Source organism: Urtica dioica, chromosome 11 (assembly GCF_054948205.1).
Source record: "Urtica dioica subsp. dioica isolate 48M chromosome 11, U.dioica_male_clone48M_v1_H2, whole genome shotgun sequence".
Lineage (NCBI taxonomy): Eukaryota > Viridiplantae > Streptophyta > Magnoliopsida > Rosales > Urticaceae > Urtica > Urtica dioica.
Window position 1 is genome coordinate 20,104,679 of NC_142766.1, and position 16,413 is coordinate 20,121,091.

The window sequence follows — 16,413 nt, forward strand, 5'->3', positions numbered from 1 at the left end:
TCTATTTGAGTTTAGTATGAGTTTTGATCTCTTTCAATAGGCTGTTTTTATAGGTTGTAATGAAACAAGTTGTGCCGTTTATTATTGCCCATAGATATAAAGTTTGATAAATATTCTCAGTCTCTTGGCAAAACACTGATCTCTCAATCGGTCATATGGCTGTACAAAGACTGCACATCTTCTTTGCAACTGCCAAATAATTTCCAGTTTTGTTAGATCCGCAAGTTGAGATGTCCCTATCCAATTTACGAAAGAAAAAAAAAATGTAACATTTCAGTCCCTAAAAAATACTCGCTTTGGGATACAATTATCTCCACTTAACTTATCTACATACCCTACTTCTTTTGGAATGTCACCATACAAAAGAACGCAACAGCTCGGCCTAGAATTCCCGTGGACACGAGTAACACCAGACAACGATACCAGTTATTAAGATCGAAATTGCTTTTCATGAGCGAACCGCATCTCGTTATTATCCACACTCCTGAGTATCTGTTAGTCGAACCCGAAAATAAAGTCAACCTCAAAACAAACAAAAAGACATACTAGAGAACATAAGATGAAAAAAATGGCGTCATAAATTTTTTTACCTTTTAGCATTTGCAATAACAAACGCTTCCAATGCCCATCTCGTGTAGCACAAATTAGAGAGTATCTCGACGACTTTGTTGTGATTGGTGTTGGTCGCCACGAGAGTCAACACCACCGGAAGAAGCACTGACCACTGCATTACAGTGGGAGCAAAAAATTATAATCAAATCTATGCATTTTTTTTTCATTACAATTATAGTGTCATTTATATCAAGTAAGAGAATGAAATGGTCACCAGTTGGGCGGGTCCAGGCTCGAGAAAGATGGCCAATGCATAGGCGATACCTGTCACGCAGTAAACCAGACTGAGCAGAACAAAATAATTGTCTGCGAAAGATGATCTGGGATTGTTGAAGAAATAGAACATGGAGAGATAAACCAGAGGTTTAATCAGTGTGTTTAAGTGGTCAACGGTGTCTTTGGAAAGGAAGTAGGCCAAGCTACTCATCCCAGAAGCGCTTTCTCTCCAGTAGTGTAGCTTGTCTAGTGAGAACGTTTTCAAAGCCGATATCTTGCATAAAAGAGCTGGAATTGGAAAAGATTTTTATTTTCTGACGAAATTGATACATGAAGCGCTTAGGTTGCAAACATAGAGATATACCAAATGGAAAAGGAATAAAGAAAAGGATGCTTACAAACTGCTATAACAGTGTAGGTATAGCCAAGCGCACCAAATGTTTCATCGCTCACTTTTGCAATTGTTCCTAAACAAATTCCAGCGAGCAAGAGAATCAAGAAATCTACGGCTTGTGGTCTAGCTTCTCGTAACCGTTGCTTTCCAACTCTACAAAAATCAAATAAAATAAAATTATAGTTCACCATCAGACACAATATTGATTATACAACCAGGAAAAAAAATCAGGGTCGAGAAAAAAGTGTGTTCATTGTTCACCTCCCAAGAAAGTATCTGTACTGCTGAAACCAGCCGGGTGTGATCCGGTCCGACAAATCGCTCGACTTCAAAAAATTGTGTTGTATAGTGTCCTTCTTTAACTCAACGGTACATTTCATATCCTGCCACAACTCTCCAGCGAAAGACTGTTCCTCTAGGTCAACATTAGTTGCTGCATTTGCTCCGGCGGAACTTTCAGCCGCGGATCTTGATATGCCATCGGCGGTGTGAAGCATGTCCATGGGAACTGCGTAGCCGTTATGAAGCATCCACCGAACGGGTAGTTGTTTGCAGTCCACACCAGTGCTTGTGTGCGGTTTTATTATCCCCTCTAAGATGTCGATGAAATAGTCGGGAGGGTTGACCCTCTCTGGAACCACGATCCCAATGCCAGCGAAGTACTCTTCGACTTTCTTTGCCGGTCCATGATACACCGTGAGCCCTCCTTTAGCTAGAAGTATCAAGTCATCAAACATCCTAAACAACGTGTAGCTGAAATAGAGGGAAAAAAAATTAATCATATATTTTTCATCGGATGCGGCCACTAAGAATTGCTTATATAATTATATGGACATAGCCCGATTGAAAAAAAAAAAGCTAGTTACCACAGTACATGCTATAATGTTTGAAGTTTAAGCCGTTTAGATCAATATGAGAATGTTTTTTTACCATAAAGAATTAAATTGGATTTCTTGTTTAAAAAAATAGCTAACTGATTCATATATCAAATAAAATACTTCCAAGAGTGAAGGAAGAAAAGAGAATTTTCCAAAAATACACATTTTTTTAAACAGATTTTAGAGGTGTGTTGTGATTTGTGATTACCTTGGTTGGTGGACAACCATGCAAATGTTTACTCCTTCAAGAGCCTCGCGCCTCAAGGCTTTGAGAAGTAAATGAGAAGATGAACTATCCAAACCAGACGTTGGTTCATCCAGAATCAAAAGTGAAGGTTCCATCACCATTTCCAGCCCCACATTTACTCGTTTCCTTTGGCCGCCAGATATTCCTCGCTTCTCCACTGTTCCAACCATGGAGTCTCTCACCATTTGTAGGCCTAAGCACTCTATTACTCTTTCAACAACTAGAACCTTCTCTGGTTTTGACAGATGTGCTGAGAGTCTGCAATAAACAAAAACCAGGAAAATGGTTACTATTTCTTATGAGCACATTAGTAATTTGTTTTCAAAGCAAGAAACAATTACTTTGCGGACGGATATAGCTCATAAAACAGAAAACATCACATGTTATAGAAGGGAATATTAACAAAGCAGAAACTGGTGAAATATCACCCACACCACAAGAACACTCACAGTAATCCCAAATTATGGTATACCTGCATCGTGCGCTGAACCATAGATTCTCCTCCACCGTCAAATTTCCATGCACGATATCATCTTGAGGCACAAAACCGATGATTCTCTTGTATGAGTGGATCGATTCATTTTTTCCGTTGATGAGAATCATACCAGTCATCGTACACCCTGTCACTTTACCAGCCAAAGCAGAAAGAAATGTTGTTTTTCCAGCCCCGGATGGTCCCATAACTGCCAAGACCCGTCCAGGCGATATTTTACCTGTCACACTCCTCATAAGGTGTTTGTTTTTCCCTTTCAGTGTTAGAGTCAAATCCTTAAAAGCGATTTCGATCATAGGCCTCTTCCTAATCTCAATGTCACTAGCCATCGAGATGACACCAGAGAACGTCAAGTTCTTATTCTGCTCTTGTAAAGCCTTTTCCTTCTCGATTTGCCCATACGCGTACTTGAAAATTTGGCTCTGAGTGTGCAACTGCTTTCCCTTCGGCGCATGCTTTTTGATGTTCTTGTCTCCAATCTCCAGGTCGAAGCCTTCGTGACTATTCGGGTCTTGCTCGATGTCATTTATTATGTTCACAAGGCTGCTTTTTTCCTTTTTCTTTGACGTGTCATGAGATGTGCTTGACGAAGCCTGTACCGGTGGAGGAGGCACTGAAGAATCATTTCCATGCCTGCCTAGTCCGAAGCTTTTCATCAAGCTATCCTTCGTAGACCTTTTGCGTGAAAATGTACGCGATAACTGTGTTTGTAGTCCAACCGCGTGCTTCTTTGCAATGTCTTTCGCAGATTTCCATTTTTCACGCGCTTGTGCAGTTTCTCGTACACTTTGGACAGCTTTTTCCCTGGATTTCGCTTGTCGCTTCTCACGGGTTGCGAGGATTTGATCAGAGCAGTTAAAAATAATGAGAAGCAGGAAGCCCAATCCAATCTATTTCGAAAAACAAAAGAAAAGGACAGTCTTAGAACACAAATAACATTTAGAACTCATATTATAACAAACTATATCTAGAAACTATTTTGTGTTTATTCCCAGTACATCATGGTATTTTTTTTAGCTCATATCAACAGGCATTTTGAGGATTAGTAAGTAAAGAGACAACTTACGAAAAGCATAATCCCATAGGCAGAAATATCTTGATTTGCCGATCCTGGCTCACAGCTTGCCATCCGGAAACAGGCTGAAAGTTCATGCACAAATATCATTAGTTTACGCCTCAAAAGCACTCACTAAAAAGAATAACAGGAAAATTATTTGTCTTTCTTTTTTTTTACACATATGTTGTCACACTGTTTCTCACAAAATTCCATGTTGAAAGGATTTCTTGACCTAATAACTACAAAACTCAATCAAGCACCGATATTTTATATATAGAACAAAAAAAGAAAGTAACCTTGTTGAGATACGGAACCTGTCCTGCAGTAAAATCTGAAAGCACACAAGGAAAGAAAAAGTATAAAGTACAGAAAGAGGTTTGCCATTATGTATATCCCAATTTTTTCCATTTGAAAAAATTGAAGACAAATGATGGGAGTTTTGAGATCATTTTCAATACCCACGACTGCAAGGAACTTTTTTGATGGTGGAGGGGCAATATGATCCCGCCGAACAGAATACCTCGCCGGTACTCAATACATCGGCCCAAGAATCTGCACCTCCACACGTGTGGCTTGTGTTTCCTGGTGGCAGCTGATACTGATACCTGTGAAAACATTTCTCCAAATAAAAATTCTAACTAACGACAAAAAATTAACAAAAAGATCGAGAATAAAGAAACTAAAAAAAAATCAGAAAAAGACGAATAAACTCACGGATCGCAAACACCGCTGGTTTTATTGAGTTTCGCTAGTGGGCAGTAAGAACCCAATGGGCAAGCTTCATAAAAAAAAAAAAAAAAAAGGAACGAAACGAATCTAAAGTTAGTAAACCAGCAATGGCTTGCTAAACAAGGCATTAAAAACTTTACAAATATACGTTATAAGCTTGATGCTCAAATTGAAACCATCGAGACTCACGGATCATGCAAGTGAGGCCGCGAGGGCAGAAGAAGCCCTCGCAGCAAGTATCGCAGTCGGTTGTCCTTGCAGGGACGTCTTTCACGTTTTTTAGATCTACTTTTTTGCCGGAGCCGGCGCTGCAAGCCCACCCGGGCTCACACCCAGACACCCACGACGACATATTGCAATTCTTGTTCGGTTTCAAGTAAGTCGTTTTTTCCGTATTGAAGAAGCTGCGGATATAGAACTTTATTTCCGCTGCCGTGCATACCCTCTGCATTATGTCTTTTTTTTTTCCATTCCAACCAATATCATTATCAAATTCTTCGAAGTCGATCATAACCAGATTTTTAGGGTTCAAATGAGTAGATCATGTAGAAAAGTTCCATAAGAAGTAATCCTCTTAGGCTTGTCATTCATAGCTCAGAAAAATAAAGGCATATCATCGTCTTCAATGAGACGGCGCATATAAAGATCCGGATTTCTGTTATTAGAGTGATTTTTTTTTCTTTCTTTCCCCGTATAAACTTACCATGTGAAATATAGAAACTTTTTTTATTTTATTTTTAGAAACAAACTGTATCAGCTAATTAATTACCTTTTGTTCTTTGAGAACAAGCGGAGATGAATCCAATGTCTTTGGAGAAATTGAAAGCTCCGTTATAATCAGCGTCTCTGAAACATTACCAGAACACAAATCGCACGATTAATAACAATAAAAAAAATACTCGATCGGCGGTCGATCGAAAATCGGCGACAAAGCGTACACGTCGGTGATGCAAAAGCCGTAATTCTTAATGATGTCGTCCTTGAAAACGGCGGTGAAGTTCTTGATCTGTTTGTTGATGAGGTCTGCGAACATGTCGAATCCACCGGGGTGGTCGCTGAGCTGGCCATGGCTGACTCGGAAAAAACTCAGCGAGAGCACCAACAACACCGCCGCCGCCGATGAATTTTTTCCGATCATCTTGACGACGGAATTTCGTTGCAGAGCATATGCGAGGTTGGGGAGGAAGAGAGAGAAAGTGCGATTGGTTGAGAGAAAGAAATGCAATGGAATGGAAGGGTTGTTTTTTTTTTTTCCTGGGAGGAAAGAAAGAAATGGCGGGGAGAGACACTAGGCGATATTTGTGGAAAGCATTTACAACGGTCCGTCGGTTCTTGTTTCCTTTAAATTCGGTTTAACCCGAACCCGATTTCTTTCGTACGTTTCATGATGTGTGTGTTTTTTTTTTTTTTTTCTATTAATGTAGAATTTCAAGCGTTTTTTTTTTAAAGAGAATTCTAAGCGTCTTAAAATTTATTAATGTAGAATAAAGGCATCGCTTGCCTTTCCTATAATATAGCTTAATTTTATTCTACAATGTCTAATTACTTGCTGGGGTCGATGCACTAATTAATTAGAGGGAATAGGAATTGAATACATCGAAAATACAAGTAATTTTGAAAACAAGAAATTTGGATACAAGTTCAATTCTACAAAAAATTAGTAATTACCATTTTTATAAATTAAAAAAAATTGTATATTCTATTTTTTTTTTATATATATAAAGTTTTAAAAAAATACAGAGTTTATGATCTAGTTTCAGTATTACTATGAATATTAGTTTATGATCTAGTTTATGATCTCCATTTTTATATATTTTCAGTGAAGATTTTTTTATAATTTGCTGTATAAATTATATTAACTGTGGTTATTATATAATCAAGGGAAATTGCCCTATCTACTACCAAATCACTAACTTTTTCTAATTTCCCACCAAAATCATAATTTGGCCAAAAATACCACTAATCCCAATGTACAACTACCCTTTTACCCTTCACTTAAATTTTTCTTACAACCCACACCAACTCTCAAAATCCCGCTCATATCTCACATTAATCCATGACTCTTCCAGTCAATCTCTTTCTCTCTCTCTCTCTCTCTCTCTCTCTCTCTCTCTCTCTCTCTCTCTCTCTCTCTCTTCGCGTCAGTCTTTTCCCGAGGACCCAAGAAACCCAGGTGCCCGAGGACCAGGTCTCTTTCTCGCACCAACTCTCTAAAACTCGAGGACCCAAACGCCGACGAGGACCCAAAGCCACCAGACCCAAGAAACCCAGGTGCCCGAGGACCAGCTCTCTTTCTCGCACCAACTCTCTAAAACTCGAGGACCCAAACGCCGAGGTGGACCCAAAGCCACCAGACCCAAGAAACCCAGGTGCCCGAGGACCAGCTCTCTTTCTCGCACCAACTCTCTAAAACCCGAGGACCCAAACGCCGACGAGACTCAAACTCCAGATTTAGTCCAAGATCAGGTCGCGCACAAGGTTCGTTTCGCTTTTTAGGATATTTTTTTGGGATATTGTTTGGGTATGTTAAGAATCTTCAGAGTTCATCAGTTCTTTAGGATATTGTTTGGGATATTGTTTGGATGAACAGATTTTAGGTGTTTGGGATGAATCTACAGAGTTCATCAGTTGTTGACATTAGATGTCAACAGTTGACATCCACTGTTGACATCTAATGTCAACAACTGATGAGAGAAATTGACATTTAAACTCTACAGAGTTCATCAGTTGTTGACATTAGATGTCAACAATTGACGTCCATTGTTGACATCTAATGTCAACAACTGATGAACTCTGTAGACTCTACATAGTTCATCAGTTGTTGACATTAGATGTCAACAATGGACGTCAATTGTTGACATCTAATGTCAACAACTGATGACCTTAGGTGTCAATTTCTCTCATCAGTTGTTGACATTAGATGTCAACAGTTGACGTCCACTGTTGACATCTAATGTCAACAACTGATGAACTCTGTAGAGTTTAGATGTCAATTTCTCTCATCAGTTGTTGACATTAGATGTCAATAATGGACGTCAACTGTTGACATCTAATGTCAACAAATAATGAAGACTTTAGATGTCAATAATCAGTTGTTGACATTAGATGTCAATAATGGACGTCAACTGTTGACATCTAATGTCAACAACTGATGAACTCTGTAGAGTTTAGATGTCAATTTCTCTCATCAGTTGTTGACATTAGATGTCAATAATGAACGTTGTTGATACTAATATGCAGAAATGTCAGAAAAACACTCCATTGAATCTCCGGTGACAAGCTATGACGACTTCGAGCCCCGAAAGAGAAAATTATCTAAAAATGAGGTACATTTTGATGCCAAGCAAAGCTGATTTTCGGTTATTATTTTTTATGATTGTAGACATTCATACCTATAATTGTAGACAATTACTAAAATTGTAGTCAATTGATGTTAATAAGGCAAGCGGATCGGAACTCGGTGATGCACAACTCACGGAGTTTCAAATGAGCCAAGCTGAGTACATATGGTACTTGGATACTTTTTGTAGTGAGACTGAATCGGGTCCGATCATGTCTCTCGAAAGGGTTATGAAAGAAATCATCGGAGACGATTGGGAGACTCCGTTGAAGGAAAAAGGAGATTTTATGGAAGTCGTGCCCAAGGGGATACGACTGTTTATGCTGAAAACCCAGAGAGAGGAACTTCTCTATTATAGGAGGATGAGGATCAACAAGAAATGAGTCTGACGATGAATTCCCCACATCATTGGTCTAAACTTCGTAATATTTATATTTGTATGGGTTTTTGTATAACTTGAATGCTTGAAACTGCTTAATATGTCTATTTACACTATGTCCCTTTTATATATGTGTAATGTTGTGAATTGCATGCCTAAGTGAATAACTAAATTTAAATTCATCCACTAGATGTCAACAGTTGACATAAATTGTTTAGTTCCCTCACAACTAATGGAGAACAATAAGAAATCACAAACAATTGTTGACATCGGATGTCAACAATAGACGTCTATTGTTGACTTTAGATGTCTAAAATCTACATACAAGTCGGAGATTACAAATAAATTTCTCAATAAACTAAGAAATCAACAAGAGTCACTACTGAAATGGTGGAAATTACAAAGAAGTCTGAAATTATTGCGTGGACAAAGGAGTAGCACTATTGCATGTTTGACGATTGTGGCCAATTTGCCCGCAACGCGTACACTTGCGCCTAATAATGTCCTCACCTTGAGAGGGTATTCTTCTCTTTTTGGGCCTACCGGCGGCACGTGCTTTGTGTTGAGGCGGAAGAACTTTGATATTCTCCACCTCGGGGGGAATATTCCAACTCGAAATGTCGCCATGAGGATGATGTACACCTGCGTAGGTTGCCCGCAAATACTCCGTAGAGTAGAACTCGGAAATGTAGTTCTCAACTTGACAGTTACGTACTCGACATGCTGCGATTGCGTGTGGACAAATAAAATTATGAGCCTGCCATCGCCGACATGAGCATGTCCTCTCTTCTAAATTAACAGCATATACAATCCCCTCTCTGTCTACGACCTCAAACTCGTCGACTGAAGATGGCCTCACCTAGTAGAAAACATAACTTCATCAAAATCTTGTACAAAACATGAAACATACAACAATTGTAGACTTTACCTCCATTCGAACAGCGTATGCAATGTACTTGTCTGCTCTGGCTTGGTATACTTTTGTGAGGAGCGTGTTTGTTTTGGCCGCAGCATCTCGACGTTCATAAAACCATTTCATACTTCTCTCTCTCAGCCAATCCATCAACTTCGAAACTGGAAATTGTCTGACTTTTACATTTAATGCATTCAATGCTTCCGCGTTGTTGTTCGTCATGATACCGTACCTCTTTCTCCTGAACATGCATCGTGCCCACCTTTGATACCCGACATCATTAGCTAAGTACCGTCGTATTTCGGGATTTTCAGCGTCCAACATGACCATGAAACTTTCAAATTCCCGCTGAGTGTATGCCTTCGAGGCACCGTAAAATTTCCACTTCACCTCCTTCGTAATCCCCTTGAAAGTAGTCTTCAAATTACCGTGAAGATGGTACATGCAAAAACCATGATCACAGTTCGGAAATACCGTCTTGATGCCATTGATTATGCCAGCGTGCCTATCAGATACAAATACTTGCTCTTCCCGTTCCCCAATTGCATCTTTCAATTTGGCGAAAAAGTAAATCCAAGTTTCGTTAGACTCTGAAGGACCAATACAGTAGGCTAGTGGAAAAATTTGTTTGTTTCCGTCCATCCCACACGCCGTATACAACGTTCCTTTGTAATAGTTCTTCAAATGAGTACCATCGACGATAATCACGGGTCTTACATACTTCCACCCCGTTCTCCATGGGCCGAGTGACATGAAAAAACTAATAAATACGCCGCCCTCACCAGTGACGAGGTCAAATAAAGAACCTGGATTCTTAGTCTCGATCATGTACCTTAGCTTAGGTAAGAATGCGTACGACTCCATGGAATTGCCGTAGAGGGACTTTAGAGCCTGCTCTCTAGAACGCCAAGCTTTTTTGTAAGACATAGACACCCCGTAATCCATTTGCATGTAGTTCATTATCTCTTTCGGTTTGCACATACCCACGCTTGGATCAATACACTTATGCTTCACAACCTCTCCTATTAAAGTACTCGTTGCTTGCGGGTGACGTCCTTGTCTTACGTTCAGGGCACAACTGTGGTCGTTGTCGAACCTAAAACATGAAAATTACAACAAACTTAGTTTCAACATTAATGTCAACAATTGACATCAGATGTCAACAATTGACACCAGATGTCAACAATTGACACCATATGTCAAAAAACAGAGATCTAATTACAGTATTTCAATTTCATACATGATTCAACAAAGAGAGTTTACCTTCTAATTTGGAAAATGGGCGTGTTAGCCTTTCTCACGGCCCGGACAGCCCAATTACAATGCTCTCCCAGACAAACAACATGCAATGTGTTTTTGTCCGAGTTCTTTGTCTTATACGTGAAGTTGTTGTTTATAGCGAACAACATCAAGTGTTTCTGTAAAGTCTTTTTATCCTTGTACAATGCATGTCGCTCAATAAATACGGGGGAATGACCATCTAAAATAATAGCCTCATCCATGTTTGAGTCTCTCCTAGTAGATGAACTTGGGACGCTATGTGAATTCGGCGTAGACGGTGATGAAGGACGGGAGTTTTGTGGTGGAGGAGGGGATCGTGGTGACGGAGGGGAGTTTTGTGGTGGAGGAGGGGAGTTTTGTGGTGGAGGAGGGGATCGTGGTGACGGAGGGGAGTTGCGTGGTGGAGGATGGGAGTTTTGTGGTGGAGGAGGGGATCGTGGTGACGGAGGGGAGTTGCGTGGTGGAGGAGGGGATCGGGAATTTATAGGTGGAGGTGAGTTTCGTGGTGGAGGGCATTGTCGTTGTCGTTGTTGTTGTCGTTGTGTCTCATAGTCTGACAACCTTAAGTCATCCAATCCGAACGTACCACGAATTACCGAATCAGGAGTTGGAACCGAACCACACCCCTCCTCGGGTATGGATGGCATGTCAGAAACTCTTGTAGGCGGGTTTCCAACGCAACCACTATCACGGTTGTTGCCAGTGGATCCAACCCCTGGAGAATCGAGCCCGGGTGGAATTTCATTTATTTCCAATATCAATTGTAATTTCTCCGTGTCATCTTCTTTCCTCTTCCTCAAATATAAATAACCTTCTAACGTAGCGTCGTTGGTTATCTCAACAGGTTTCAAGGCACCAGCCATGGCGTATGCAACACCAATGGTATGAGTGGATGGTGATTTGCCCAAATTCGCGTAAATGATTTGCATCAAACTAGCGAAGTTAACTTCATACGGCACCATGATTCCGAAAGATCCATTCTCATGATAACAACCAGGTTCAACCCAAGTTCCACTGTGCTTGAATAATAAATAAATAGCCGCCATCACTGCGTACAAAAATCATAGGCAGAGTTGAGTTATTAATTATTTGTTGACTTCAGATGTCAACAGTTGACGTCCACTGTTGACATCTGAAGTCAACAATTGATGAACTCACTGGTGAACATACCCAGACCAAACAGGACATTTGAATCTCTTTAAACTATCAAAATGACATAGAACTTGAACTTTTTGAACCACGAAATTTATGAAAAATGAAAAAATGCGAGACAAACCTTGTGGGCAAGCTGGTCTTGGACTACGAACTCGTGGGCGTTTGGGTCTCGTAGGCGCGGGCTGGTCTTGGACTACAAACTCGTGGGCGTTTGGGTCTCGTGGGCGTTTGAGTCTCGTATGCGTTTGGGTCTCGTAGGCGTTTGGCTCTGCGTGACCGTGGGTGTAGCGACGCCGAGGGTTTTAGAGACCGACGGAGAGAGAGACAGAGAGAGAGAGAGAGAGAGAGAGAGAGAGAGAGAGAGAGAGAGAGTCAGGGATTTGGGATGAGATATGAGCGGGATATGAGCGAAAATGAGGAGTGAGATGAGATATGAGGGAGAGTTGGTGTGGGTTGTAAGAAAAATTTAAGTGGAGGGTAAAAGGGTAATTGTACATTTGAGTTAGTGGCATTTTTGGCCAAATTATGGTTTTGGTGGGAAATTGGAAAAAGTTATTCATTTGGTAGTAGTTGTGGCAATTTCCCTATAATCAACTACATACTAATTTTATAAGATAAAAAGTTTAAAAATTTATTATTTTTTAAACTATGCTCTATTTTCTTTTAGAAAAGCCCTTAGATTCTTACCTAATTAGTTCTCTTTGAGTATTTTATTTACATTTTAAACAATTTTACCATTTTTAGTGATTAAAAAATCCATAACTATTATATCTTAGTTAATAGGACAGGACAAGAGACAGGATTACCTTGCTAATGTAGTTAATTTCGTTTTTCTTTCTAAAATGTCTAATATATCGTTATTAATTGTAGGGGTTGATGTACTGATTAATTATAGGAAAAAGAAAATGAATATTGGGAAAGTGACACAGATATACCTTGTGTTTTAGTTTAATGTCGAGTTTAATTTTTTATTTTAAAAAATGTCGAATTCATACATTCTGGTTAATTAAAATGACAAAATTTTACCCTGAAATAGACAACAGTACCACAAATCTTCTTTTCATTAAATTTTTATTGACTTTCATTGACGTTGACTATAATATTTATATGTAAACACCAACTATCTTCATTCATTCGCGTCATATATATAATTTCTATAAAAAAAAAATTAAAAATAAACAATAATCTCTTAATCGTGAAGAACACAGAAAAAAGAAAACGGGTAAAAATCGACGGTTGATAGTCATCAAAATCACAGATTCGAACAGATAATCCAGGATTCAGAGTTGCAATTCGAACTCGGAATGAAATCATCTCTTGGGAGATATGAATTTTATTATTTAATTTCAATTTAAAGTTATTTTTATTTCAAAATTGGGAATTTGAAAATTAGGGTACTGATTTGTATTTGATTGTTTTTTCTTATATAAGAGTTAATATCAATGAATGAGAGATTTGTGACACTGTTATCTATTTCAGGATACATTTCATTATTTTAGTTAAACAGATAGTATGAACTCGACATTTGACTAAAATACAAGTATATATGTACTATTTTCCTATTTTAATAATTTTTAATAATAAGATGGAAAAATAACACATATATACTCTGAGCATGGCTTTTCAGCGCAACCATTATGAAATTAGCTAGTTAAATGTCATTCTTAACCATCAGATGCCAATACATTACTAAAATTAGCTAGTTAAAGTGTTTTTTTTTTCTTTTTTTAATTATATTTAAGAATTAATGACATTTTTGACCCCTCGTCTTTGACTTCTTTAACACTTTGGTCCCTGATTAAAAAAACATGCAGTCTTGGCCCATTATGATAGTCATTTTTTCACTTTCAGTCATTCTGTTAAAAAAACCGTCAAAACAGATGAAAAATGGATCATGTGCTTATCATGTGCTTTTTAACTGAGGACAAAATCGTAATTTAATAATAAATTAGAAAACAAATCATATTACAATTAAAATTAATAAAATAAAAAATAAACCATCACAGTATCCTCTTCGACAGCGAGCGGTGGTTCGAAATCCTCATCCTCGGCTCTGTCGCCGCCGACAGCGTGCGGTGGTTCGAAATCCTCGCTCTTGCTCTCCATGTAAACGTCGGGTTCTTCGCTCATGGACTTTCGCTTGGCCTTCTTCAAACTAGCCCTCATCGCAGAACCGCCATTACCGACCTGGATCTCCAAATCCTTCGTCCTGTTCGTCTCTCTGTGCTCTCTCAAAGTGAAATCCCAAGACGAATCGCGAAATATCAGTCCTCCTCCTCCGTTGCTATCCCCACCACAGTTCAACAGTTCTAAAAATTCCTTGTCTGTTTCCACAAACCCAGTATCCAGTTTCTCACCCTCGCACATGTTTCTGAAGTACTTCAAAAAAGACAAAAAAAATTGAGGGATTCTAAGATCAACATTAACGCAACGTTAAATACCTCGCCGGTAACATGAACAATTGTCGCATATTCGCAGCCTCGCATCTGTGGTTAGTATGAACTCAGCAGGAAAACTCTCAATGAATACAGGATTTCGGGTCTTGTTATTCAAGCAAGCTCTTTTCAAAGGAAATCGCTCCTCAAACCAATTGGCCACAAGTCACTCACATCTTCAACTGAAAAGGCACAACACATTATATAGGAGGTACAATTAGCTCAACAGTTTTATGACCTCAAGAGAGTCACAGATAGTTCAGAAATAAGTTCCAGAGCCGTAATTGAACTCTTTCATTTCATGAAACACAGATCAAACTTCACCGGCATTTCCAAATTTGCTACATTTTCAAAGGATATGGAAACGAAAATGCAATATTCCTCAACAATCTCACATAGTCCATACCCTCCGACAACCAAGCTCAATCCTTAAATAATTTGTCTAAAATCGTACACTAAAATAGCAAAAACGAAAAGCAATAACGAAGAATTCATTATCAATTTGGGAGACACAAATAAGTAACGAGGTTTTACCACAAACGAAAAGCACATGTTTCCACAAACCCAGTATCCAGTTTCTCACCCTCGCACATGTTTCTTACAGCTGGAAGAAGTTCGACGAGGACGAGGACCGATCTGAGAAGCCCCGCAGCTATGGAGTCACCGAGATGCGAGGTCCAAATTACAATCTCGAGTTTTGAGCGTCTCTAATTTAGGGGTTTGTGTTTGAGTGAGTAAGCGTTTCAAATTTCTTAAGTTTGAATCTTCATCGAATTTCCAACACCACCAATTTGGGGGTTAGGGTTTGTTCTGATGTGGTTCGTATCCGGTACGCCCGTGCCTACTTGGAGGCTCGTGAGCTCGCGATCCCCTGCATCGGCGAGGTTCCGGACCGTCGCCGAGTCTTAAAAGCACGCACCGCCGTCGCACGCCATAGCCGAAGGCGGAGCCAAAATCTCGGGTCCGGTCTCGGCGAGAAAGCTCGCGGCGACACTGTGGGAAATGAACGAGATTCCATCGCCGAGGGTCAAAGAAGGCTCTGATGAAAGGAGGATGAGGAAGGAGATGAGAGCGAGAGAGAGGTTGATGATGACTTCAAGGTCTTTGATGATAAGGGCAAAACGATAATTACCCTCTACAATTAGCAGGCGTGACTTGCACGTGATGAGTATCCGGCATTTTTGACAGAAAAATTAACAGAAGTACCAAATATGAAAATGGGCCGGTCATAATGGGCCAAGATTGCAGGTTTTTTTAATCAAGGATCGAGGTGTTAAAGAGGTCAAAGACGAGGGGCCAAAAATGCCATTAATTCTATATTTAATCTTTGTGATTATAGTTAGAAATGGGATCATGTATTGAAGATGTTTAGCATTCTTAATTTAGTTATGTTTTTAGTCGTGTAATTATCTTAAGAAATGAGAAGTAGTATCATAGCTTACCTCTTATTTTACCTCTTGAGTTTCATTTAAATCTTTTCATATCACAACAATCTTGTTTAAAATCGTAGTTTACACTTTATAAAAAGGTGAACTTTTAATAAATAGCAAATATTATTTCGCCGTCCACAGTCGTAATAAGCTTATTCTTCTTAACTCAGTCTACCGATACTACGTCACCGTCGTCGTCGTCGTCGTCTCCGAGAGAGGCGAACGTCAAATCTTAGATCTGCGACAAACATTTAATAAGTGCAAACATTGTCAACGAAGAACTCATACTCAACGGTGATAGATTTATCGCCACCGTGGTTGTAGAGGACGACATCACCGATCGTCCACAGTTTTGTTGCCAATGTTGTTTGGTAGCTGTGATTGTTATTTTTTCTTTCAAGGTGTTCTAACTGTGTTTTAATCGCTTTGAAAGAGAAAAAAAAATGTTTAAAACTTTGAGAGATAGTTCTGGAGAAAAAAATGATTCTAAAACGGGATGATTCATTCTTTCCATTTTATATGTTGGCATAAAAATGAAGTAATAACTATTCTGTATAATTATAATTACATCCCAAAAAAAAGGAACTAAACATAATTATAGAATCATCGAACGAAACATGCCCTAAGAGTATACACATCATATTAGAATCGCTCTAACAAATAGACCAAAATAATAACCTACAAAATGATTAATTCAACTAAAATCAAAGACTATGAACACTAAAACTAATTGTATCTAATTAAAATACAACGAAAAAAATCTAAAGAAAAAACATAGGCAAAATTCTCCGTCTCTAACCAAATATTTTATATGAGAATTACATCCACCAACTCCAATCACACACCTTCCCAAC

At 39.0% G+C, this 16,413-nt stretch overlaps 2 protein-coding genes and 1 long non-coding RNA gene across 4 annotated transcripts; 1 reads left to right on the forward strand and 2 right to left on the reverse strand.

Annotated features, from left to right (window-relative positions):
• Positions 1-129: 129 nt before the first annotated feature.
• Positions 130-4,228, reverse strand: ABCG28 (ABC transporter family protein). 2 transcript variants are annotated; one of them, XM_089630811.1, is made up of 10 exons: positions 4,194-4,228; positions 3,907-3,980; positions 2,820-3,730; positions 2,309-2,605; positions 1,648-1,975; positions 1,484-1,614; positions 1,227-1,375; positions 827-1,116; positions 591-724; positions 130-492 (listed from the first exon to the last, which is right to left on the reverse strand). In XM_089630811.1, exons 2-10 carry the CDS (start codon positions 3,967-3,969, stop codon positions 336-338), a joined length of 2,460 nt encoding a protein of 819 aa, XP_089486937.1. In that variant the 5' UTR covers positions 3,970-3,980; positions 4,194-4,228; the 3' UTR covers positions 130-335. The 2 variants fall into 2 exon arrangements, with proteins under 2 accessions (XP_089486937.1, XP_089486938.1); XM_089630812.1 differs by lacking the exons at positions 130-492; positions 591-724 and having other exon boundaries at positions 886-1,102; positions 1,484-1,975; positions 4,194-4,221.
• A 2,498-nt stretch (positions 4,229-6,726) lies between these two features.
• LOC149382137 (uncharacterized) lies at positions 6,727-8,220 on the forward strand. Its single transcript, XR_016301978.1, has 3 exons — positions 6,727-7,104; positions 7,867-7,952; positions 8,068-8,220. It is a non-coding gene; the product is annotated as an uncharacterized LOC149382137 (long non-coding RNA).
• Positions 8,221-8,568: 348 nt separating this feature from the next.
• Positions 8,569-10,185, reverse strand: LOC149382138 (uncharacterized). Its single transcript, XM_089601459.1, has 4 exons — positions 9,274-10,185; positions 9,154-9,204; positions 8,856-9,068; positions 8,569-8,574 (listed from the first exon to the last, which is right to left on the reverse strand). Exons 1-4 carry the CDS (start codon positions 10,183-10,185, stop codon positions 8,569-8,571), a joined length of 1,182 nt encoding a protein of 393 aa, XP_089457585.1.
• Between the last annotated feature and the right edge of the window lie 6,228 nt (positions 10,186-16,413).

What these genes read in the sequence shown, in the direction of transcription:
- ABCG28 (XM_089630811.1), bottom strand. Translation starts at nt 3,969, where the DNA reads ATGGCAAGCTGTGAGCCAGGATCGGCAAATCAAGATATTTCTGCCTAT. An exon ending in ATGGTTGTCCACCAACCAAG is followed by an intron (nt 1,976 to 2,308) that starts GTAATCACAAAT and finishes CCTCTATTTCAG; the next exon opens with CTACACGTTGTTTAGGATGT. An exon ending in TACAGATACTTTCTTGGGAG is followed by an intron (nt 1,376 to 1,483) that starts GTGAACAATGAA and finishes TGATTTTTGTAG; the next exon opens with AGTTGGAAAGCAACGGTTAC.
- LOC149382138 (XM_089601459.1), bottom strand. Translation starts at nt 10,185, where the DNA reads ATGTCTTACAAAAAAGCTTGGCGTTCTAGAGAGCAGGCTCTAAAGTCC. An exon ending in CATACGCTGTTCGAATGGAG is followed by an intron (nt 9,205 to 9,273) that starts GTAAAGTCTACA and finishes GTTTTCTACTAG; the next exon opens with GTGAGGCCATCTTCAGTCGA. An exon ending in TCGTAGACAGAGAGGGGATT is followed by an intron (nt 9,069 to 9,153) that starts GTATATGCTGTT and finishes ACGCAATCGCAG; the next exon opens with CATGTCGAGTACGTAACTGT.